Source organism: Lucilia sericata, unplaced genomic scaffold (assembly GCF_015586225.1).
Source record: "Lucilia sericata isolate MDLA Ls3-8-SP2 unplaced genomic scaffold, ASM1558622v1 Contig000734F_arrow, whole genome shotgun sequence".
Lineage (NCBI taxonomy): Eukaryota > Metazoa > Arthropoda > Insecta > Diptera > Calliphoridae > Lucilia > Lucilia sericata.
This window is the reverse complement of record NW_023994733.1, coordinates 95,001-119,000: the sequence shown is the minus strand read 5'-3', so window position 1 is coordinate 119,000 and position 24,000 is coordinate 95,001. Positions and strand designations below refer to the sequence as shown.

The 24,000-nt window shown below is 28.5% G+C and overlaps 5 protein-coding genes across 5 annotated transcripts in view; 2 read left to right on the top strand and 3 right to left on the bottom strand.

Annotated features, from left to right (window-relative positions):
* Positions 1-3,488, bottom strand: part of LOC119607696 (ubiquitin carboxyl-terminal hydrolase 31) — a 45,608-nt gene extending 42,120 nt beyond the window's left edge. The window contains exons 1-2 of the mRNA XM_037961768.1: positions 3,485-3,488; positions 2,554-3,437 (exon numbers count right to left, since the gene is read on the bottom strand). Coding sequence (XP_037817696.1) covers positions 2,554-3,437; positions 3,485-3,488 — 888 coding nt within the window. The remainder of the gene's footprint in view (positions 1-2,553; positions 3,438-3,484) is intronic.
* Positions 3,489-5,403: 1,915 nt separating this feature from the next.
* On the top strand, positions 5,404-16,109 carry LOC119607702 (monocarboxylate transporter 14). Its single transcript, XM_037961776.1, is given in 8 exon segments — positions 5,404-5,657; positions 13,649-13,745; positions 13,815-13,970; positions 13,972-14,082; positions 14,156-14,366; positions 14,432-14,844; positions 15,194-15,359; positions 15,426-16,109. Coding segments are annotated over 7 exon segments (1,557 nt in total). The 5' UTR covers positions 5,404-5,657; positions 13,649-13,673; the 3' UTR covers positions 15,854-16,109.
* On the bottom strand, positions 16,100-17,350 carry LOC119607701 (proteasome subunit beta type-6). The gene is made up of 3 exons (XM_037961774.1): positions 17,152-17,350; positions 16,614-17,088; positions 16,100-16,386 (listed from the first exon to the last, which is right to left on the bottom strand). Exons 1-3 carry the CDS (start codon positions 17,194-17,196, stop codon positions 16,253-16,255), a joined length of 654 nt encoding a protein of 217 aa, XP_037817702.1. The 5' UTR covers positions 17,197-17,350; the 3' UTR covers positions 16,100-16,252.
* Positions 17,351-17,524: 174 nt separating this feature from the next.
* On the top strand, positions 17,525-18,944 carry LOC119607706 (exosome complex component RRP42). The gene is made up of 5 exons (XM_037961780.1): positions 17,525-17,727; positions 17,795-17,991; positions 18,060-18,225; positions 18,276-18,564; positions 18,626-18,944. The coding sequence occupies exons 1-5, from the start codon at positions 17,671-17,673 to the stop codon at positions 18,805-18,807; spliced, it is 891 nt and encodes a 296-aa protein (XP_037817708.1). The 5' UTR covers positions 17,525-17,670; the 3' UTR covers positions 18,808-18,944.
* LOC119607707 (ER membrane protein complex subunit 7 homolog) lies at positions 18,816-19,964 on the bottom strand. Its single transcript, XM_037961781.1, is given in 4 exon segments — positions 18,816-19,224; positions 19,284-19,559; positions 19,561-19,680; positions 19,741-19,964. Coding segments are annotated over 4 exon segments (771 nt in total). The 5' UTR covers positions 19,831-19,964; the 3' UTR covers positions 18,816-18,939.
* Between the last annotated feature and the right edge of the window lie 4,036 nt (positions 19,965-24,000).

Below are 24,000 nucleotides of genomic sequence, written 5' to 3'. Positions count from 1 at the left end.
ATAGTAGTTAGAAATATATTATAAAAATACTGCTTCATAGTAAAAAAGTGAAACTTTTTTTAAAAAGTCTTTAAAAAACATTAACATTTAGCTTGTTATTTTGTTTCAAATATTACAAAAGTGAAGATCATAAAGAATAGTTGCTTTGTTATTATGATTTGTAGTTAAAGTTGTTATTGTTGTTGTTCTTGTTACTTTCATTCCGACAAAGTCAACCCGAATGAAAGACAAACTACTTGAAAATTACCACAAAAATATAATGAAACTGAATAGAAGACCCAAACAGATGTGTACACACATGATTAAAGAAGTAATAAAGTAAATAAGAGCTATACCGACTCTTATATACCCTACACTAAAGTAAAAATATTGTAATAACGATATTTCATATACATATGTACATATTTTGAATCCAAACTTTTTAGCTTCAATCTCTCTTGTAATTTCTCTCAGACATATTTCGGTCATATTGTAGTTACCCCAGCCATTTTGATAAGGTGCTATCTCTTATGTGCTTGGGTTTGAACGATGATTAAGCGTTCGCCCAATAATTATTTATATGGTTTCTATATTCCTTAAGAATCATATCAAAATTTACTTTTGTTTTTGGACAGAGGGTCCAATTGTTCACAATGAAATGATCTTAAAACATTGTTCCCAGTATATTAACTTATGTGACTCTATAAACTATATTTCGAATGTGTTACAAAGAGAAACTCACAAACTCCTCACCATTTTCCTTAATGGTTATAAAAAAGAGGCACAAAAATAAAATTTAAACAAAGAAATTCATAGAGTACAGAAATAAAAAGAAAGAAACTAAACTTATAGGAAAAGACACAACGGCGACAGTAAATGAAAAAAAAAAACAAACAAAAAAGAAAAGAAAACAACAATAAAGTACAAGTAGTAAAAGTAAAACAAAAAACAAAACAATAAATTTTAATAGGAATTTAATTGGAGGCTGTTAAAATGATAATAATCTTTACAGTTTGCATAAATTAAAAAAATAAATTATGAACATTGAAACCTAAAAAGTTTTTCTACCAAAAGTTTAAAAAAAAACACATTTAATTTAAAATTTACTTAATCTTGTTTTCAGCTACTGTTCAGTCGAAGATTCATTAGAATATTAAGTCGTTATATATAAGCATCTTTTAAGTATATATACATGTACATGGTCTTATCAAAGATGCATGTTCATAAACAATTTTCTTTTATATTATTAGAAAAATTTTGAAAGCTATTGTTTGTTGTATATGTGCTTGTATTGACCCCAAAGCCTCCTAAAATATAATAATAACATCTAAGAAATTGTTCATTTATATTTTGTTAATGTGTATGAAAAAAAGTAACACATCATGTGCATACCAGTATACGCTTGAAATTCTTTGTTATTTATTTTTTTGTATATAAAGATATCGTTAGCTCAATTATAAACCTACTTACTTAGAGAATAAAGAATATATTCCTTGATATTTATTAATCATATCAATATCATTAATGAAAATCGTTATGCTTAACTTCTGTATTCATGGAATGTTGTTTTTAAAACATTTGTCGTTTGTTTCCCTAATGGGGTGTAGTTCTTTTTATTGCCTTTTCTACTTTTATGCTAACGATATGTTGGATCAATTGCTAACAAATACACATAATCATAGATGAATATTTAAACAATATATCCTTAAATTTTGTTATATATTTTTTTGATTTCATTTACAAAAGATTCAAAGTTTTTCGGCCAACAACATCTAGGTGTACATAATAATGTTTAAGCATAAGAAAGCTTAACAACTTATGGGATTTATTAATTTAGGAATAAAATTTGATTAAGAACCAGAACTATTACCCAACTTGAATTGAACTAGAACTGAACGAGAACTGAACTAGAACTAAACTAGAACTAAACTAGAACTGAACTAGAACTGAAGTAGAAGTGAACTAGAACTGAACTAGAACTGAACTAGATACTGAACTAGAACTGAACTAGAACTGAACTAGAACTGAACTAGAACTGAACTAGAACTGAACTAGAACTGAACTAGAACTGAACTAGAACTGAACTAGAACTGAACTAGAACTGAACTAGAACTGAACTAGAACTGAACTAGAAACTGAACTAGAACTGAACTAGAACTGAACTAGAACTGAACTAGAACTGAACTAGAACTGAACTAGAACTGAACATGAACTAGAACTGAACTAGAATACTGAACTAGAACTGAACTAGAACTGAACTAGAACTGAACTAGAACTGAACTAGAATTGAACTAGAACTGAACTAGAACTGAACTAGAACTGAACTAGAACTGAACTAGAACACAACTAGAACTGAACTAGATAAACAAGATCTAAAATAGATCGGAATTAATAATTAACAACAATAACGGAATAAAATTCAACAAGAATATATTTCCGTAAAATTTTTGCCTCATCGGCTAATATTTGGTAAAATTTATCACAAATAAGTTAGTACGAAAAATATCGAATTATGTCGGTCAAAAGAATCTAATATTTCAGTTTTTAATCAAATATTTAAAAATAATCACTTACCGAAGCAGTCATATGCTGGGTAATGCGATTTAAAAATTTCCGAAATGATGAACGTCTAAAAACTCGATTATTGTTGTTATTGTTGGCATTATTATTGTTGCCACTATTGCTAGCACCAGCCGGTAAAGTTGAGAATAATGAAGCACCGGTCGGCAGGGTAGAGGAATTTGTTAGACTTGAAACTCCATTAATTGTATTCGATTTTGTGTTAAACTTCTTATTTGTAGTAGTTGTTGTTGTTGTTGAACTTTTCGCAATGCTTGTATTCGATTTTTCTTTATCCTCAGCTTGCGTTTGCTGTGTGTCCTTGTTGTTTGTATTAGTGGTGGGGATATAATTGTCATCATTACTATTAAGGGATACAAAACTTTCAGCTCTTTCTCTTTTGCCACCTACACATGAAGATAATGTGTAGGATTTAGTAATGGAAGAAAATCCTGTTAAACCACTAGAACCTCCGCCTTTTATCTCACCACCTCCAGAATCTTGAGCTGCTCTTCCGTTAGTTTTGTGATCAGCAGCAGTAGCAGTTGTTTTTAGTTTATGCGACCAACGAAAAGGATTGCGTGGCATAGAAAATGCACGACGTATTTTCTTGGCGGCATTTGTGGCCGCTGTGGAGGCTTCATTATTGGCTGGTATAATAATAACTTGTGGAGGTGGTGATGCTTTGGGTAATAATTTGATGTCTTGTGACGCCGTACACTCTGTTTCATTTTCTGTTTTAGTAATGTGGGTGGTGGTGTTATTTGCAGGAATTGTTGTTGTTGGACTAGCAGCAGTTGTTATTTCCGCTATTGATGTTGTTGTTGTATTATTGTAAGGTTTTGTGTCTGGTTTAGAGGTCTCCAAAATAGGGTCATTGTTTTTGTTGCATTTGTATTATTTGTTGTATTATCGGTTTTATTAACAATCGTTTCTGCAGTTGTACCCATTTTGTTCTAAGCTATAATTTAAATTTTTGCATAAAAACTTCACTTTTTTCTAATATCTAGCTACTTTTTTCTTATTTGCTTTTTTTCTTTTTGTTTTTAAGAAACATACACACAAATACGCACTCACACAACTACTCCCATTACATTTTCCACTCAGGCGAGACACACTTCTTTTTTTTTCTCTTTTTCTTTTCCGCTATTTTTTCACTCTTCTTCTTTAATAAAAAAAAAAGAAAAAATTTTACACAAAAATTGTATTTTTTTCACTTTCTCTTTTAGTTAGAACTAATAATTTTGCATACAAATTAAAATATTTATCGTAAACCTTCAATATTGTGTAATTATTTATGTAAAATTAACATTTACACTTGTTAATTTGCTAATATATATTTTTTTGTTGGAAATTCGTTTTGTGTTTAATCGTATTTTTTTTCTATCCGCAATAATTTACACCCCGTTCGATAAGAAATTCACGAATGAAAACAAATTGAGCAAACACGTCAGAATTTGACAATACATAAAGATATATACAAAAGCTGTTTGTTTTCTAATTGGGGTGGATAATATATTGTGAAGCTAGTTGTTATGATATTAGAGTTGGCAACGCTGGTATTTATAAATGTTATAGCAAATTGTGTTTTATTAATAAAAGCGTTATGTACGAATAAAATTTAGTTAATTCTGCTTTGTTTTCAAAGAAAATGTTTAAAATAGTTAATTTTAAAAATAATTTAATTTAAAAATTTATTATTTTCGAATATACGATTCTTTAAAATCATTCTTAGCTTAATTTATTGAATTTTGTTGCTTCAGGGTGAAAAAAGTACCAAAAGTACTTAAAAACGGGAAATTTAATTTTATTTAAACTTATCGAGTCAATTTTATTAAAATGTTTGAAAATTAGAGGATTTAGTACCATACTTAGTATGTTAATGATGTGTATGTTTTTTGGAACTCAGCTGCCTAGGGCTATTTTGTTAATACTTTTGCATTCTTTAACTGGTACTTTTTAAGTTTTTTTTTTAATATTGAACCTAGAAACTTGAAACTAAGCATGTATAGTCCGGATTAAGGGAAAGTCTATAAAAGGGGACTTTTTGGTACTTTTTTAGATCTTCAAAAGAAATTTTTTGATTTTTCTGTAATACTGAATCTAGAAACATGAAATTAAGCATGTAGAACCCGGAGTAAGTGAGAACATATAAAAGGGGACTTTCCGGCACTTTTTCATTCTTCACTTGGTACTTTTTGATTTCTCTGCAATTTGGAACTTAGATACATAAAATGAGATTTATAGGATCCTAATGGAATACAAAACTCTATAAAAGGGTACTTTTCTCGTCCTTAAAAATTGTGATCATCTCAATTTTTCGTAATTTTTTTTTTTTTTTTGTACGAAAAATAGATTTTAAAATGAAACACCCAAACTAGAGTAAATAAGCGTTCTGACTTTTATATAAAAAATCTAAAATCCACTATAATTTCTTAAAAGTTAAGTTGTGAAAACATAATATGGGGCAAAACATGGGTTTTTTTTAAAGTTTTATTAGGCGGGTCAGTGTTTAAAAATGATTTTTATTTGCATGTTCAAAATCTATTTAAGAATATAATACTTTAATATTTGTTGATGTAACATTTTTTTACAATTATTCTCAAATTTTATTTTATTTAACAACAATTTTATTCAACTTTCAAATCTCTCAAATCCGCCAAAAATTTTTCTAGAATCTTGAGTTATTTTTCTACTTCCCATTGACTATTTTGCTAATGTGTACTTTTAAAATTATCTCAAAATATATTTAAAAAAAAAGACTCATCCAAACAGAATACTGAGATTTTTTTTATAATAAGATTATTATTTTTTAGCCTATAAATTCGTAAGCACATGCCTGTTTCGTATTTAAAATAATTTCGATTGTCTAGCGTTTAACACATGAAATTATATTCCACCAACATTTACGGAATAAAAAAATACATACAAATTTAATCACAATATTTTTATTATTCACACTAAAGTGTTAGAGAGATAGTGTTATTTGAACAAGAAAAGAAAAAAAGAAAATAAACTTTAAAAGAAGTGAAATTAATAAAACAATTAAATAGACATTAATAAAATCATAAAACAAAACAAATATTTTTAAATCCCTTTTTGATAGAGGTTACAAAAATGTGAGTATGAATTTTTTGCATTAATGAAAAAACGAATTTTGAGTTTATTTTGTTTTTGCGCAAATATTATGATTTGCAAATTTTTTTGTTTATATTTTATTTAAATGAAATTTACAAAGTTTTTACAAATTCTTTATTAATTATACGCATAGTTTTTAAACAGAAAATATTCCAAATTAATTTTCCAAGAAGTAAACTTTTCATAGTGCTTGTTTGTTTTTATAAAAATTAATGCGTCTTTTTAAAATAATGTGTTTAAAATCCGGGAACTATATTTGTTTTATTTCCAGTACTCTTTAGAACTCAATTCCCTAATTCGGATTAATGTGATAAGTCTGCTTTAAAGTTAATGACAGAGCTTTAGAATGCTCGGAAATTAAACAATTTATTTCGGAAAAAATTGAACTTTTTAAATATCAGCTATTTTTCAGTTAGTTAGTTAGCTAGTTAATTAATTACTTAGTTAGCTAGTTAGTTAAATAATTAGTTTGAAAGCAGAATCTATATATCTATGTACATCAAATCGGTCCTGTTGTGCGCTCCTTTAACAGTGCCTCAGGTGAAAATCAAAGCCACGATCTCCGGTCTACCAGACTAGAACACTATCCACTTACCGGAGGAAGTGGTAACGATGTTTTTTTAAAAAGGTTTGGTTCTACATAAATCCATAAATTGAATACAATGCATACAAATTTCAGACTTTAAAATAAGATATCTCGAAAACATGTTGCAATGGAGTTATTTTCTAAGGGCATTCGGGTACAGCGTAGCTTAATCCTTTAGAAAAGTTAGTTTTTTTATAGCCTCACAAAAAGTATTAACATCGATTTATTGTAATTCGTATGACCTATAAAATCATGCCAGACAGAACTCTAAATCGTTGAAAGCAAAATCCCCTAATTACGTATTAACTATATTATTATAATTTTATATGTAAAATCCCTCAATAACTTAAACAGATGTCAAATATTGTTTGGAATCACATCTGAAAAAATCCCTTTACAAAAATTTTTAAAAATAATCGTATAAATCAGATTTAACAAAAAACAAATACTACAATATTTTCCCACAAGGTCTACTTCTCTCTAAAAAAACACAAATGTAAAGAGAAATATTTTTTTTAAAAAAGAACTTAACCTTCTTCTGAACTCTCATAAAAATGGACATTATTTTTATGTGAAAATATTCCATTTCATAAACAAACAAAAATTTTTAAAATCATCAAAAGCAGATTTTACCGGATTTCCCTTCAACATCGCCCTCACTTTAGTTCAATAGAGGGGGTGATGGATGAGTCTGAATTATTTTGAAAACATAATTTTAAAAAGTCATGATTTAAGTCTAGTTTTTAACAAAGCAGTTTTTTACTAAATCACGTCAACATTCTAGTATTTATAAATGAATAAAAAAAATAATAAACTATTAAATCATGTCGAACCGAAAAATATAAATTAATTTTAGCGATAAGACAAGGGGGGACTTATAAAGAAAAATATAAAGAAAGAAACAATTTCAGAAACCGCTTTAAACCGGTTTTAATATTTTTTCTGAAAAAAAAAACATAATAAAACAAATTGAGCCTTCGACTTCGTCTAAAGATGATTGTGTTTTAATATTTTTTAATTTCATTCTTACGATTACTTATAACCAATCAAAACATATTTCAATATTTTAAAAATAATTTCTAATTTTTTTTTTTTTGCAAATGATAACGGTCAGATTTTTTTTAATATAAACATCTATGTAATTCTAAGTATAGCCCATATGTACACATAATCGTCGCCAGTCTGTGTTGAAATTGCAATAGTTGGTTTGTGACTTTACAATGTCTCTTTATATTACAATTGTCAGATGTGGTTTTTAATCAATTCGAAACGCGATTTTTCCAAGCAGCTTAAACTGGTTTTGAAACTGGTTTATTGAATTTTGAACTTTATAGATTTATGGTTTGAATATAAAGTAAATGAAAACAAAACCAGATTTTAGTATAACGAGAAAAGATGTAGGCTAAGGAGGTTGCTCTCGGTATATGCACATTTAAGAAATTATTTAAATTAATTGCAATTTTGAAATAATTTTGTATATGTATGTAATTATATATGTAATAGGTATTTAAGAATAGAATAGTATTTTAAACGTAGTTAATTAGTTAGTTAGTTAGGTAGTTAGTTAGTTAGATAGTTAGTTAGTTAGTTAGTTAGTAGTTAGTTAGTTAGTTAGTTAGTTAGTTAGTTAGTTAGTTAGTTAGTTAGTAGTTAGTTAGTTAGTTAGTTAGTTAGTTAGTTAGTTAGTAGTTAGTTAGTTAGTTAGTTAGTTAGTTAGTTAGTAGTTAGTTAGTTAGTTAGTTAGTTAGTTAGTAGTTAGTTAGTTAGTTAGTTAGTTAGTAGTTAGTTAGTTAGTAGTTAGTTAGTTAGTTAGTTAGTTAGTTAGTTAGTAGTTAGGTAGTTAGTTAGTTAGTTAGTTAGTTAGTTAGTTAGTTAAGTTAGTTAGTTAGTTAGTTGGTTAATTAGTTAGTTAGTTAGTTAGTTAGTTAGTTAGTTTGTTAGTTAGTTAGTTAGTTAGTTAGTTAGTTAGTTAGTTAGTTAGTTAGTTAGTTAGTTAGTTAGTTAGTTAGTTAGTTAGTTAGTTAGTTAGTTAGTTAGTTAGTTAGTTAGTTAGTTAGTTAGTTAGTTAGTTAGTAGTTAGTTAGTTTAGTTATTGTTAGTTAGTTAGTTAGTTAGTTAGTAGTTAGTTAGTTAGTAGTTATTAAGTTAGTTAGTAGTTAGGTAGTTAGTTAGTTAGTTAGGTAGTTAGTTAGTTAGTTAGTTAGTTAGTTAGTTTAGTTAGTTAGTTAGTTAGTTAGTTAGTTAGTTAGTTTGTAGTTAGTTATTACGTTAGTTAGTTAGTTAGTTAGTTAGTTAGTTAGTTAGTTAGTAGTTAGTTAGTTAGTTAGTAGTTAGTTAGTTAGTTAGTTAGTTAGTTAGTTAGTTAGTTAGTTAGTTAGTTAGTTAGTTAGTTAGTTAGTTAGTTAGTTAGTAGTTAGTTAGTTAGTTAGTTAGTTAGTTAGTTAGTTAGTTAGTTTAGTTAGTTAGTTAGTTAGTTAGTTAGTTAGTTAGTTAGTTAGTTAGTTAGTTAGTTAGTTAGTTAGTTAGTTAGTTAGTTAGTTAGTTAGTTAGTTAGTTAGTTAGTTAGTTAGTTAGTTAGTTAGTTAGTTAGTTAGTTAGTTAGTTAGTTAGTTAGTTAGTTAGTTAGTTAGTTAGTTAGTTAGTTAGTTAGTTAGTTAGTTAGTTAGTTAGTTAGTTAGTTAGTTAGTTAGTTAGTTAGTTAGTTAGTTAGTTAGTTAGTTAGTTAGTTAGTAGTTAGTTAGTTAGTTAGTTAGTTAGTTAGTTAGTTAGTAGTTAGTTAGTTAGTTAGTTAGTTAGTTAGTTAGTTAGTTAGTTAGTTAGTTAGTTAGTTAGTTAGTTAGTAGTTAGTTAGTTAGTTAGTTAGTTAGTAGTTAGTTAGTTAGTTAGTTAGTTAGTTAGTTAGTAGTTAGTTAGTTAGTTAGTTAGTTAGTTAGTTAGTTAGTTTAGTTAGTTAGTTAGTTAGTTAGTTAGTTAGTTAGTTAGTTAGTAGTTAGTTAGTTAGTTAGTTAGTTAGTTAGTTAGTAGTTAGTTAGTTAGTTAGTTAGTTAGTAGTTAGTTAGTTAGTTAGTTAGTTAGTAGTTAGTTAGTTAGTTAGTTAGTTAGTTAGTTAGTAGTTAGTTAGTTAGTTAGTTAGTTAGTAGTTAGTTAGTTAGTAGTTAGTTAGTTAGTTAGTTAGTTAGTTAGTTAGTTAGTTAGTTAGTTAGTTAGTTAGTTAGTTAGTTAGTTAGTTAGTAGTTAGTTAGTTAGTTAGTTAGTTAGTTAGTTAGTTAGTTAGTAGTTAGTTAGTTAGTTAGTTAGTTAGTTAGTTAGTTAGTTAGTTAGTTAGTTAGTTAGTTAGTTAGTTAGTTAGTAGTTAGTAGTTAGTTAGTTAGTTAGTTAGTTAGTTAGTTAGTTAGTTAGTAGTTAGTTAGTTAGTTAGTTAGTTAGTTAGTTAGTTAGTAGTTAGTTAGTTAGTAGTTAGTAGTTAGTTAGTTAGTAGTAGTTAGTTAGTTAGTTAGTTAGTTAGTTAGTTAGTTAGTTAGTTAGTTAGTAGTTAGTTAGTTAGTTAGTTAGTTAGTAGTTAGTTAGTTAGTTAGTTAGTTAGTTAGTTAGTTAGTTAGTTAGTTAGTTAGTTAGTTAGTTAGTTAGTTAGTTAGTTAGTTAGTTAGTTAGTTAGTTAGTTAGTTAGTAGTTAGTTAGTAGTTAGTTAGTTAGTTAGTTAGTTAGTTAGTTAGTAGTTAGTTAGTTAGTTAGTTAGTTAGTTAGTTAGTTAGTTAGTTAGTTAGTTAGTTAGTTAGTTAGTTAGTTAGTTAGTTAGTTAGTAGTTAGTTAGTTAGTAGTTAGTAGTTAGTTAGTTAGTTAGTTAGTTAGTTAGTTAGTTAGTTAGTTAGTTAGTTAGTTAGTTAGTAGTTAGTTAGTTAGTTAGTTAGTTAGTAGTTAGTTAGTTAGTTAGTTAGTAGTAGTTAGTTAGTTAGTTAGTTAGTTAGTTAGTTAGTTAGTTAGTTAGTTAGTTAGTTAGTTAGTTAGTTAGTTAGTTAGTTAGTTAGTTAGTTAGTTAGTTAGTTAGTTAGTTAGTTAGTTAGTTAGTTAGTTAGTTAGTTAGTTAGTTAGTTAGTTAGTTAGTTAGTTAGTTAGTTAGTTAGTTAGTTAGTTAGTTAGTTAGTTAGTAGTTAGTTAGTTAGTTAGTTAGTTAGTTAGTTAGTTAGTTAGTAGTTAGTTAGTTAGTAGTTAGTTAGTTAGTTAGTTAGTTAGTTAGTTAGTTAGTTAGTTAGTTAGTTAGTTAGTAGTTAGTTAGTTAGTTAGTTAGTTAGTTAGTTAGTTAGTTAGTTAGTAGTAGTTAGTTAGTTAGTTAGTTAGTTAGTTAGTTAGTTAGTTAGTTAGTTAGTTAGTTAGTTAGTTAGTTAGTTAGTTAGTTAGTTAGTTAGTTAGTTAGTTAGTTAGTTAGTTAGTTAGTTAGTAGTTAGTTAGTTAGTTAGTTAGTTAGTTAGTTAGTTAGTTAGTTAGTTAGTTAGTTAGTTAGTTAGTTAGTTAGTTAGTTAGTTAGTTAGTTAGTTAGTTAGTTAGTTAGTTAGTTAGTTAGTTAGTTAGTTAGTTAGTTAGTTAGTTAGTTAGTTAGTTAGTTAGTTAGTTAGTTAGTTAGTTAGTTAGTTAGTTAGTTAGTTAGTTAGTTAGTTAGTTAGTTAGTTAGTTAGTTAGTTAGTTAGTTAGTTAGTTAGTTAGTTAGTTAGTTAGTTAGTAGTTAGTTAGTTAGTTAGTTAGTTAGTTAGTTAGTTAGTTAGTTAGTTAGTTAGTTAGTTAGTTAGTTAGTTAGTTAGTTAGTTAGTTTAGTTAGTTAGTTAGTTAGTTAGTTAGTTAGTTAGTTAGTTAGTTAGTTAGTTAGTTAGTAGTTAGTTAGTTAGTTAGTTAGTTAGTTAGTTAGTTAGTTAGTTAGTTAGTTAGTTAGTTAGTTAGTTAGTAGTTAGTTAGTTAGTTAGTTAGTAGGTTAGTTAGTTAGTTAGTTAGTTAGTTAGTTAGTTAGTTAGTTAGTTAGTTAGTTAGTAGTTAGTTAGTTAGTTAGTTAGTTAGTTAGTTAGTTAGTTAGTTTAGTTAGTTAGTTAGTTAGTTAGTTAGTTAGTTAGTTAGTTAGTTAGTTAGTTAGTTTTCTAGTTAGTTAGTTCGTTCGTTAGTTAGTTAGTTAGTTAGTTAGTTAGTTAGTTAGTTAGTTAGTTAGTTAGTTAGTTAGTTAGTTAGTTAGTTCGTTAGTTGTTAGTAGTTAGTTAGTTAGTTAGTTAGTTAGTTAGTTAGTTAGTTAGTTAGTTAGTTAGTTAGTAGTTAGGTTAGTTAGTTAGTTAGTTAGTTAGTTAGTAGTTAGTTAGTTAGTTAGTTAGTTAGTTAGTTAGTTAGTTAGTTGTTAGTTAGTTAGTTAGTTTAGTTAGTAGTTAGTTAGTGTAGTTAGTTAGTGTAGTTAGTTAGTAGTTAGTTAGTTAGTAAGTTAGTAGTAGTTAGTTAGTTGGTTAGTTAGTTAGTTAGTAGTTAGATCTTTGCTGTTTGTTCAAATCCGTTGAAATCATCCAGGTCTTACACAACTTTCCAACACTACATATTAAAACGTGCTAATTTTCACCTCGAGCAACGGTACATTTCACACTTCCTCTATTAAAATTTCACCACACACAGCTGGCTCTTTAAAACAGCAGAAGAAGGTGAAAAGACTTTAATAATTTTTTGCCACTTTTCTATCATTGTGTATGGAAAAAAATTGGCAGACAACGTAGAATTTTTAGTAAACAATTACTAGGCGCAATTTTATTAAAAGCCAGCAGCCGACTTTTTATTAGTAAAATTTTTTTATAAAAAATACAATTACCATGTTTGACTAAAAATCTGCAAAGTAAACAAAAACGTTATAATATTTCCACAATATGAAATAATAGAAAAATATGCAAATTAATAAAAATTATTGGTGCTGCTGTTAATTATTGTATTAAAATCACTTAAATTTATATTTAACTGTGAGTATGTTTTATAAATTATTAAATAAATTGTTTGTCTTTTAATTTAAAAACGTAATTTTATTATTGTTACATATAGTAAATGTGTTTACAGGCTCGATATTTAGTATTTGTGTCACTTTACTAGTAGGTTACGTGCACAATAAAGTGAAAAAGTTTGTGACATTTATTATTTAAATATTATAAGGTGGCGAAGAATATTGTTATTGTTGTGATTTTTATGGATGAATTTTAAATAGATTTGTTTACATTTGTATTCAAAATTTATTTAAGAGTATAAGTATGTATATGTATCTATTATGTACATATAAATTTATACATACATATATTCTTAATTTATTTATATGCGAATTTATATTTTTATAAATATTTTGATAACATATCTTTTCTCAAAACTATACTTATTTATAAATTTACGAAATTTATGATATTTTGGGAAAATATTGATGTGAAATTACAACTATATCATAAATAACGGTAATAAAATAAGGTGTTTACAATTGACACCGCCGACGAAAAGCGACTGTTGAAAGTAATATTAGTTTAAGAATGAAGAAAGAACATTATGGAAAATTAAAAGATAAATACACTACACTATTTACCAAATAATTAACTAACGTATAGATTAGTCTATGGACTAGACTATTAACTAGTTTGTGGTCCAGACTATTATCTAGTCGAAAGATAATAGTATTAACTAGTTTATTATCATGTTTATGAACTTATGTATTAACTACATAGTTTGTGATTAGTCTATTGAATAGCCTATCAACTAAACTATTGACTAGTCTATTAACTATTTCGATTGCTGTAATTCACTTGTATGCAGAATAATGCTTTTTTCTAAAGAATATTCTGAATATGACGCATTTAAAATAAAATAAAAACATCAAAAATTTCTTAAATATTCTGCTAATTAAACACGTATAATATTGAAATTACTATAAAAATACAATAGATAGAATAGAATACAATGTTTCTGTAACAAATTGTTTGCTATATTTTACTAGGAATTTGCAGTATTTTCTATAAAGATTGTTTTAAACAAATTTTCCGTAAATTTTTCTATACTTTTTCTATCATAACTATTTTTAGAGAGCCTTGAGCGAAAAATTACTTAAACTTTTAGAATTTGTATCGTTTAAATAATAACTTCTATAAAATTGTCTTCATCTATTATTAAAATGAAAAAATTTGCTAAAAACTTTGTTTAAAAGTTTAGGAAAAACCACCTTAAAGTTGCTAACCAAACAGAAATACATATTAGTTATAGAACTACAAAATCAATAGTAAAACAAAGAAATAAGATAAGACTAAAAGAAAACATAAATAAATACTTTTAATCTGTATAAAAAAAAAAAACACCAAAGAAATTTTATGAAAAAATTTTAAAATCTAATAATTTATCTTTTTACAGATTACAAAACAAAAACAAACAAAACATGGATACAACTAATACAGTGCCAGATGGCGGTTGGGGCTGGGTTATAGTGGCAGCAGTAGCTTTAATAAATGTAAGTTACTAATAAGCAGTTCTTTTAATAACTTTAAACTTAAATATTTTCATTAAACTATATCAACAGATGACCAATCAATCTATATTATCGGTATTTGGTTTACTATTCGGTTCCCAGTTGCAGGAAATGCAACAGGAAACTTTCACCGCCGCCTTAATAAACAATCTCAATAGTTTGGCTTTGAATTTTTCGGGTCTTTTTATAGGGCCTGCCATAAAAAGTTTTTAAACCACGTAATGTAGCCGCCACGGGCTGTATAATGGTGTCTTTCGGTTTAATGTTATGTGCCTTTGCTACAGAGGGTTGGCATTTTATTATAGGTTATAGTTTTTTTGTAAGTTAAAACTAAATTGAATTCAAATATGCAAAACATTAGCTAATATATTCATTAATTTTCTATAATTTAGGTGGGCATAGGTTTGGGTTTGATTTCACCCTCCACCTTTATGGCTATAAATTCTTATTTTTCTTCTAAACGTGGCCGAGCAGTAGGAGTTTCTTTGGCCGGTGCTGGTTTGGGTCAAGTTTTTATACCTCATATTGTTAGAATCTTTTTGGAAAACTATGGTTTTCGTTTTGCCGTTATGGCCATGTCGTTTTTATCTTTGACCGGGGTAAGTTGTTAAAACTTAAATTTAACTTTAGTTTCCTTTAATTAACAATTTATTTGTCTATATCTCTAGGTTATTGGTGCCTATTATTGAAACCCTTAAATCCCCATAAGCACAATAATCGTCAACATTTAAAATTGATTTTGGAAAACAGCGATAAACAAGCTAAAGATGATTCTATAATGGAAATCAAAATTAATACAAATTGCCATGATAATGATGATAACAGCAAGGATAAACAAAAATGTCAGGAATCAGCTTTATTGCCTCAAAATAATAAAGTTTATCAAGATTGTACGGAGAAAATGGAACAACGTTTGCTGCCCGAATCGGATAAGTTATGCAGTAAGATTTGCCAACGTCTGGTGCAGGCCATGGATTTGGAATTGTTAAAAGATCCTGCTTTTTGGAGTATAATTATTGGCATGGCTTTGGTTTATACTTCAACCATTAATTTTACCATGATTTTTCCCAGTTTTTTGCAGGTAATTATTAAAATATTTAAAGTTTTGGTTGATAAAACCAAATTTTGGATTTAAGTTCGAAATTATGTTCAAACATACCCTTTAAATACATATTTTAAGAGTTTTTTAATAGTCAAAAGATAAGTAGTTCTTTTTTGAGACCAATTTCTTAAATTTTCCGATTTCAAATTTATAATCTTTGGAAATAATTAAAAAATTTTAAGAACTTCCATATAGTTTCAAAATATCATCGACAAGTTGATAAATTTTGAAATTTAGAACATAAATTCGAAAAAAAAATTTTAAAACATTTTCTAAAATGCGAAGATTGAACATTTTAAAATACAAATTTTTTCCAATTTATTTTCAGTACTCGGTAGGCTTTACTAAATCCACAACCGCCAGCTGTATGTCCATAATGGCTGGGGCTGATATCATCTGCCGTTTGTTACTGCCCTGCATAACAGATAAATTGAAAATACCTTATCGTATTATATTTTTATTGGGCACCGTAGGTCTCTTAATATCCAGAGCTGGTAAGTTAATCACAATAAAATCCACTATAAAAATAAAAAACTATTTTTCTCCTTTTCCATTAATAGCTCTTGCTGAATCTGTTGATCTCACCAGCATTATTGTTATGTCCATCTTTACTGGTATGACTAAATCGGCCACTGTTTTAAATAACAATCTAACCATATCGGGTCATGTTAAACCCGACAAATTGCCTGGTGGCTTGGGTTTAAATATGATTTCTAAAGGTGTTTTAGTTATAACCATTGGTCAATTATTGGGTTGGATAAGAGATTTTACCGATTCGTATGTTTTATGTTTACACGCACAAAATGGTCTCTTACTTTTGGTTATAGTCATCTGGACGCCAGAAATTTTCTTTAGATATCGTAAATATTTAAAAGAAAAGAGATTGGCTAAACATCAAACAGATGAAGAAAATGTAGAACAACAACAACCTTTGGAACAAGAAGCTAAATGTTTGACTACTAATACAAACAACAAAAGTGACTGCTAATTTTTCTTAAGGGAGAGGAATAAGATAGAAAAAAACTAAACCTAACTATTAATTTTATATATTCATGCCTGATATTTTAAGCGGTTTTATTTTTTATATTTAAAGTATTATTAGTTGCTAAACTAACTCTTAAGCCAAGTGAACATGTTATTAGGGTGATATTGTCAATAATTTAGTTTTAAGATTTATTTTTAATAACCTTTTTGATAAGACTTATTTAAAGTATAAAATAAATAACACATTTTATATATTAAAATTTCTGCTTTTCTTTTAACTTTTAGCTTCTTTGAAGCCTTTCCCAGTTCTTTATTATTTCTGTTTTGTGTTTTTACAAAAGATTTTTTTTAATATTAAATTGTAGAGTAATTGTGTGAATGTGTTTTACAATTGAAATTAAATTTATTGGCCAGTTACCAAGGGCTCTCCAGTTTCGGTATTAAAGAAAACTTTACGCTCAATACCTTCTCCAGTAATGATGCCAATACGTACTACACCACCAGAGCTACCATCGTGATACATGGCGTGTCTTACAGCTGCAAAGGTCGAAAAGAAAAATTGAAATTTGTGACAAAACATTCGTGTTTTCAAATATTCGAGGATAGTTTACACATAATTTGACTTAATTTATTCATCACTACTTATGAGTGGACGATTTAATATTCATTTAAAATTTCTCATCAGAGTCTTTACAATGATCGGTCCGCACCTATCTATCAAATTATTTACCATGACCACACAATAACCTAAAAACTTGACTTACCCTTTTTAACAAATTCAATACAATCGTCTTTCTTCATGTTGGGCTTGAAAAACTCGCGCACAAAACCATAAATATAACTAGAACCAGAACCGCCAATTGTTACGGGTTCACGTTTCAACATGCCACCCAATGGAATAGAGTACACCTGGCCGCCATTCTTCTTATCCCAACCGGCAACAATAATACCAGCCACCAAAGAATCACGATAATTATAACAATAATTACGAAACTCTGAAGCAGCTTCAGCTACCAAAGGTTCATCACCGGTTTGATTTTCGTGGTAGTTCAATGAGTATGCTACAATATCGGCAATAGCTTGTGTATCAGCTGCGGAACCACTGCGACAGCAATAGATTTTATCCGTAATACGGGTAAGTTTGTCGGTAACTCTGTTGGCAACATAAACACCAGTACTAGTGCGGGAATCGGCACCAATGACCACACCACCATCAAATTCAACAGCCATAATAGTGGTCTGCAAGGAATATTTCAAACAATATTTAATATTTTGGTAAATTAAATAAATTTTTCAACTTACGCCAGTGCTGTGGGCAGCATCCATCCAATCGTTACCGAAAACCATATTGTTTTACTATTTATTTAATAAATTTTTAAGAATATAAAAAATTTGCGGATATTTCTAAAATTTTTCGCAAAATGACTTGAATGTTTTTTGCTTCTTCTTTTTAATATCTACTATGCACTGTAAAGTGATAATTGCAAGTCATTTTTTTCAGAGTTGCCCAATCTTGCATGAAGCGTTATTTCTTTATTTACTTTAAAAACTAAAATAGTTTCTAATTATTGTTCCAATTTTGTAAACATTTTTATTTTACCTTCATAATTTTAAACAATATAATTATGAATTAAATAAGTTTTGCACAATTTTAATAATGGCATTAATATATGGCATCTTCCTAATATCATAAACAAATTTGATCTGGCTACGTTAATAATTAAACTGACATGTTTTGTTTATTTTGGTAAACATAACCCTAAAATTTTAATAGTTCATTTCTTTTAATTTAAAATTTTTGAATAAAATATAATATAAAATATGGCAAATATAGCTTTAAGTGAAGCAGAAAAAACATTTATATTACATGGCGTGGAGGTAGTTTAATTCGTGTTCTTATTTATATAAAATTTTAATAATTTGTTTTTTTTTTTCATGAACCCAGGAAGATTTTCGCTGTGATGGTCGCTCACGACGAGATTACCGACCCATGGAAATAGAATGTGAAGTGGTTAATAATGCCAGTGGTTCGGCTAGATTACGTTTGGCAAATACCGATATATTAGTGGGTGTAAAATGTGAAATAGATAAACCCTCGCCACTATTTCCAAATCAAGGAAAAATTGAATTCTTTGTGGATTGGTAAGAGATGTTTATAATGATAGCAACAAGTTGGCGTATATATTAAATAAATATAAAACTAATTTTAGTTCTGCTAATGCTACGCCAGAATTTGAAGGTAGAGGTGGTGAAGATTTGGCTTTGGAATTATCTGAAACTTTGGCCAATGCCTATGAGTCACCTTTGGCTTTCGACTTGAAGCCGTTGTGTATATTGCCGGGACAACAATGTTGGAAGTTATATGTAGATATTTTGGTAAGTTACAAAATTTATAACAAAAAACAGGTTTTAAATGTTATTCCTAGATTTTAGAATGTGGCGGTAATTTATTCGATGCTGTTTCTTTAGCTGCCAAAGCAGCCATATTTAATTGTAAAATTCCTCGAGTAACTGCCGCCTTAATGGATGCCGGTGAAGCTGAGCTTATAATTAGCGATGATCCCTATGACTGCACCCGCATAGATATAGAAAATATACCTATATTGGTAACAGTTTGTAAAATTGGTGATTGCTGTTTAGTGGATCCCTCGGCAGAGGAGGAAGAATGTAGTACTGCTAGTGTTGTAGTGGCAGTCTCAAAACGCAACAACAAAAGTAAGAAAGACATTTAACATTTATTATGATTTTATGTAAAATATTTTCCTTCATTATTTAGATTACGTTTCTCATACCCATACGGTGGGCGGTGGTTCCCTACACAAAGACACCATGTACAATTGTTTAAAATTGGGCATGTCCGCCGCCGAGTGTTTGAATGATGCTTTGGTTAAAGCTATAAAATTGGAGGAGAGTCGCGTTGGTCCCAAAAAAAGGGAAACTGTTGGTTTCTTGAAATAAAACTATTATTTTAATTACTATAATTTGGTTAGTGTAAAACCAATATATTTTTAAGTTTTATTAAAAAAAGAAACGAAAAAGCCCATAAATTGTTATTCAAATACATACATTTTTTGATATAGTAAATTTAAACTAAACATCGTTTTTTACACTATTAATGACTAGTTTCTTTTTTTTGGTTTGCTTATTTGAGGAAGAGGACTTCTTTTCCTTTTCCGGTTGTTTGGGAGCACCACCGCTAAACAATGAAGTGAACATTTCACTTATTTCAGGCATTTCGTTATTCATTTTGGGGAATTGTATATTTTCCAATTCTTTTTTAGTTTCGGGATCGTTAATCATCTTAGGTAAAACCAACATTAATACTAAAGGCAAAACCATCATCAAGACCATGGGACTGAATAGGAAATCGGTGATCTGAAATATGTATCTTAAGTATTAATATCTAATCCATCTAATTTTATAAGAACACTTACCTTCCATTGTTCACGGGTTTGGAAGTACTTAAATCTAGTCAAAGCTTTTAGTTTTAAAGGATAAGGTACTTGTACAATTTGTGAGGGTTGTACATAGTTCACCTTACGGGCACGGAATTTACCCTTGGGATTAATTTCTACCCTAATGGGTTCATAGAAATAGTCTGCATTATAAATTTCCACTACATAACTACCTGAGGGCACTGAGCTAATAACAAAGGAACCATCTTCTCTTATAAAACCCTTATATTCGCCGCCATTAATTGTCAATACGGTTTTCTGTCTGCCATTTGTTATTGCTGTTTTGTTGAGCTGCGCTGGGATTATAACTCATGCCCATTTGTATTTCTGGTGGATAGACTTTACCCTCGATGGTGTACAAGCCAGATACTTCATCCTACAGTTAAATATTTAATTAATTTACACAGAAAAATTAAATGAAAATAAATTTTCTTACCACCAATTCGTCCTGTATAATCATTTCAGCTTGGATGAGACATTGTAGCGAGCATAAGGCTAAAAGCCCTATTAAGAATGTTTTAAGCATAATGTAATTTTATTTTGGAATTTATTAATTTTTTTAATTACTATACGTAAAAAACTAGAAATTTTCTACGAGTCAGATGTGTTTTTTCTCACTTTTTCACTAAATTAATAAATGTCACGAATTATGTGACATTTAATCAGAATAGTGCTGCCAAGTTTTTATTTATGTTTTTTATTGGGTACAGAGTTGTGTTTTTGAGTAGTTGATAGTGGAGGAAGTAGATAATTAACGGTAGGATTGGAATTTGAACTATACACAGTTAATTATAGGGGTGAGATATTTTTAATAAGTTGAATTAAATTAAAGCTTTTGAAAAAAATTTTAGTAGTCTTAAACATTTTTTTCACTTCAAAACAAAATTTTTGTTTTAAAAATCATTTTTTTTAAATATGTAGTAAACATTTTATTAAATTTTGTTTTTTAATGAAAATTTGAATTACAAAAAAAAATAAAACTTTTTGTGAAAAAAAGTAATTTTTGATAAAAATGTAAACTTTTAGTAAAAAATTTATTTTTTCATAAAAATTAGAATTTTTAGTGAATAAATTTACTTTTAATAAATATTTGAATTTTAGTGAAAAACTTTGTTTTTAAAACAAAAATTAAATTTTTAGTGATTTGTAAATTATTTTTAGAAGAATTTTAAATCTTCAGTGAAATTATGGATGCTTTTTGTAGGTTAGTCTTCTAGGTAGTTTACTAACCGTGGCATAGTTAGAGAGGTGACTGCATCACTACAACAATACAAAACAACATGGATATTGTTTTTGTACTAGAATAAGATTACTGTCAAAAATGACACAATTATGTAAACAAATAAGATATAACATGTAAACAATAACAATTTTTGATAGAAATAAACTCCATACAAATAAAAAAAACAACTAACTAACTAAACTAACTAACTAACTAACGAAACGAGAACGAACGAAAGAAGAAAACGACGAAAGAACGAACGAACGAAACAACGAACGAACGAACGAAACGAACGAAACGAAAGAACGAACGAAACGAACGAACGAAAGAACGAACGAACGAACGAAACGAAAGAACGAAGGAAAGAACGAACGAACGAACGAAAGGAACGAACGAACGAAAGAACGAACGAACGAAGAACGAACGAACGAACGAAGAAACGAACGAACGAACGAACGAACGAACGAAACGAAAGAACGAAAGAACGAACGAAGAACGAACGAACGAACGAACGAAGAAAACGAAACGAACGAAACGAACGAACGAACGAACGAACGAACGAAAAGAACGAAACGAACGAACGAACGAAACGAACGAACGAACGAACGAACGAACGAACGAACGAACGAACGAACAACGAAGAACGAAAGAACGAACGAACGAACGAACGAACGAACGAACGAACGAACGAACAACGAACGAACGAACGAACGAACGAACGAACGAACGAACGAGCGAGCGAACGAACGAACGAACGAACGAACGAACGGACGAACGAAACGAAAACGAAGAACGAACTAAAGAAAGAACGAAAAAAGAAGAAAGAAACGAACGAACGAACGAAAGAAAGAAGGAACGAAGAAACGAACGAACGAAACGAACGAAACGAACGAACGAACGAAGAAAACGAACGAAACGAACGAAAGAACGAACGAACGAAACGAAACGAACAGAAAAACGAACAAAACGAACGAACGAAAACGAACGAAGAAAAACGAAACGAAACGAACGAACGAACAACGAAAGAACGAACGAACGAAAGAAAGAACGAACGAACGAAAGAACGAACGAACGAAACGAAAACGAACGAAGAACGAACGAACGAACAACGAACGAACAAACGAAAGAACGAACGAACTAACGAACGAACGAACTAACGAACTAACGAACTAACGAACGAAAACGAACGAAAGAAAACTAAGAACGAACGAACTAACGAACGAACAACGAACTAAAAACGAAACGAACTAACGAACAAACGAACGAACGAACAACGAACTAACTAAGAACAACCAACGAACGAACGAACTAACTAACTACGAACGAACAACTAACAACTAACTAACGAACGAACTAACTAACTAACTAACTAACTAACTAACTAACTACTAACTAACTAACTAACTAACTAACTAACTAACAACTAACTAACTAACTAACTAACTAACTAACTAACTAACTAATTACTAACTAACTAACTAACTAATAACTAACTAACTAACTAACTAACTAACTAACTAACTAACTAACTAACTAAACTAACTAACTAACTAATTAACTAACTACTAACTAACTAACTAACTAACTAACTAACTAACTAACTAACTAACTAACTAACTAACTAACTAAACTAACTAACTAAACTAACTAACTAACTAACTAACTAACTAACTAACTAACTAACTAACTAACTAACTAACTAACTAACTAACTAACTAACTAACTAACTAACTAACTAACTACTAACTAACTACTAACTAACTAAATAACTAACTAACTAACACTAATTAACTAACTAACTAACTAACTAACTGACTAACTAACTAACTAACTAACTAACTAACTAACTAACTAACTAACTAACTAACTACTAACTAACTAACTAACTAACTAACTAACTAACTAACTAACTAACAACTAAACTAACTAACTAACTAACTAACTAACTAACTAACTAACTAACTAACTAACTAACTAACTAACTAACTAACTAACTATCTATCTAACTAACTAACTAACGAACTAACTAACTAACTAGCTAACTAACTAACTAACTAACTAACTAACTAACTAACTAACTACCTAATAACTAACTAACTAACTAACAAACAAACAAACAAAACTAACTAACTAACTAACTAACTAACTAACTAACTAACCAACTAACTAACTAACTAACTAACTAACTAACTAACTGACTAACTAACTAACTAACTAACTAACTAACTAACTAACTAACTAACTAAACTAACTAACTAACTAACTAACTAACTAACTACTAACTAACTAACTAACTAACGAACTAACTAACTAACTAACTAACTAACTAACTAACTAACTAACTAACTAACTAACTAACTAACTAACGAACTAACTAACGAACTAACTAAACTAACTAACTAACTAACTAACTAACTAACTAACTAACTAACTACCTAACTAACTGAAAATTCGGTGTCCAACAAAGGCGTGCTTTACTGTACTTTATAAAGAAGCATATTAATGTCTTTAATATTGGTTTGGCCAAAAGTTTTATTTTACTTCAAGAACCACTTTTCGAATTTCAGATGACGTCATTTTGTCATAGTCCTTTTTTTAATATTCCAATTTTCTTTGTCTTTAGAAGTCTTTGAGCAGTTTTAAAATGCCCACTTGTTGCTGATGCTTACATTTATTAAGTCTGAATGACTCAGATGGGAAAGGTGATTTATAAATGTAAATCGAAATGAGAAAATAATTTTTTTTATATAAAAACAAACAGAAACCAAAACAAACATCTGATTGAAAAATAAAATACGAAATGAAACTAAAATTTGCAGGCAAAAACTGGCCAAACAACTTACTAAATAAAATAACAGTAATGAAATAAAGGGGATAAATGGACAATTGACTTAGGTACCTATTAATAATTTATAACATTCAAACTGACTAATTATAACAGATTTTAAAGACGATACCTATAACTGTAATACTTTTTTAACCCAATTAACAACGTCCCTCTGACTTTTAATTTGTCTTCTTCTTTTTTATAAAACATACCTGATGGACCATAGTGACATTTTCTGTTGTTGTCTATGGAAACACTGTTATGTTTCAACTAGTATGCAAAACAGCATAAGAAGATTAACTTTAAATTCATTAAATTTAAATTAACTAATATTAATTAGAGTTTGTGTTTAACACAAAATAAACCGAAAATTTTCTAACCAAATCTACACTACTTATCAAAAGTAGATTTTTTCAGATTCTAAATATTTAAATTTCATGTGACGTTTTGGTACAATTGTTTGGTACAATTTGTCATCTCCAAATTCGCATCTCTGATAAGATATTCCTCTAGTGAGCACTAAGTTAGTTTTTGTTGCTCCATAACCTAACCAAACAAACTCTACTCCAATAATATTGAAAAAGAAGAGAGTTTATGATTTTACATTTCAAAACAAATGCAAGAGGTGTATGTATATGGGTTTTTAC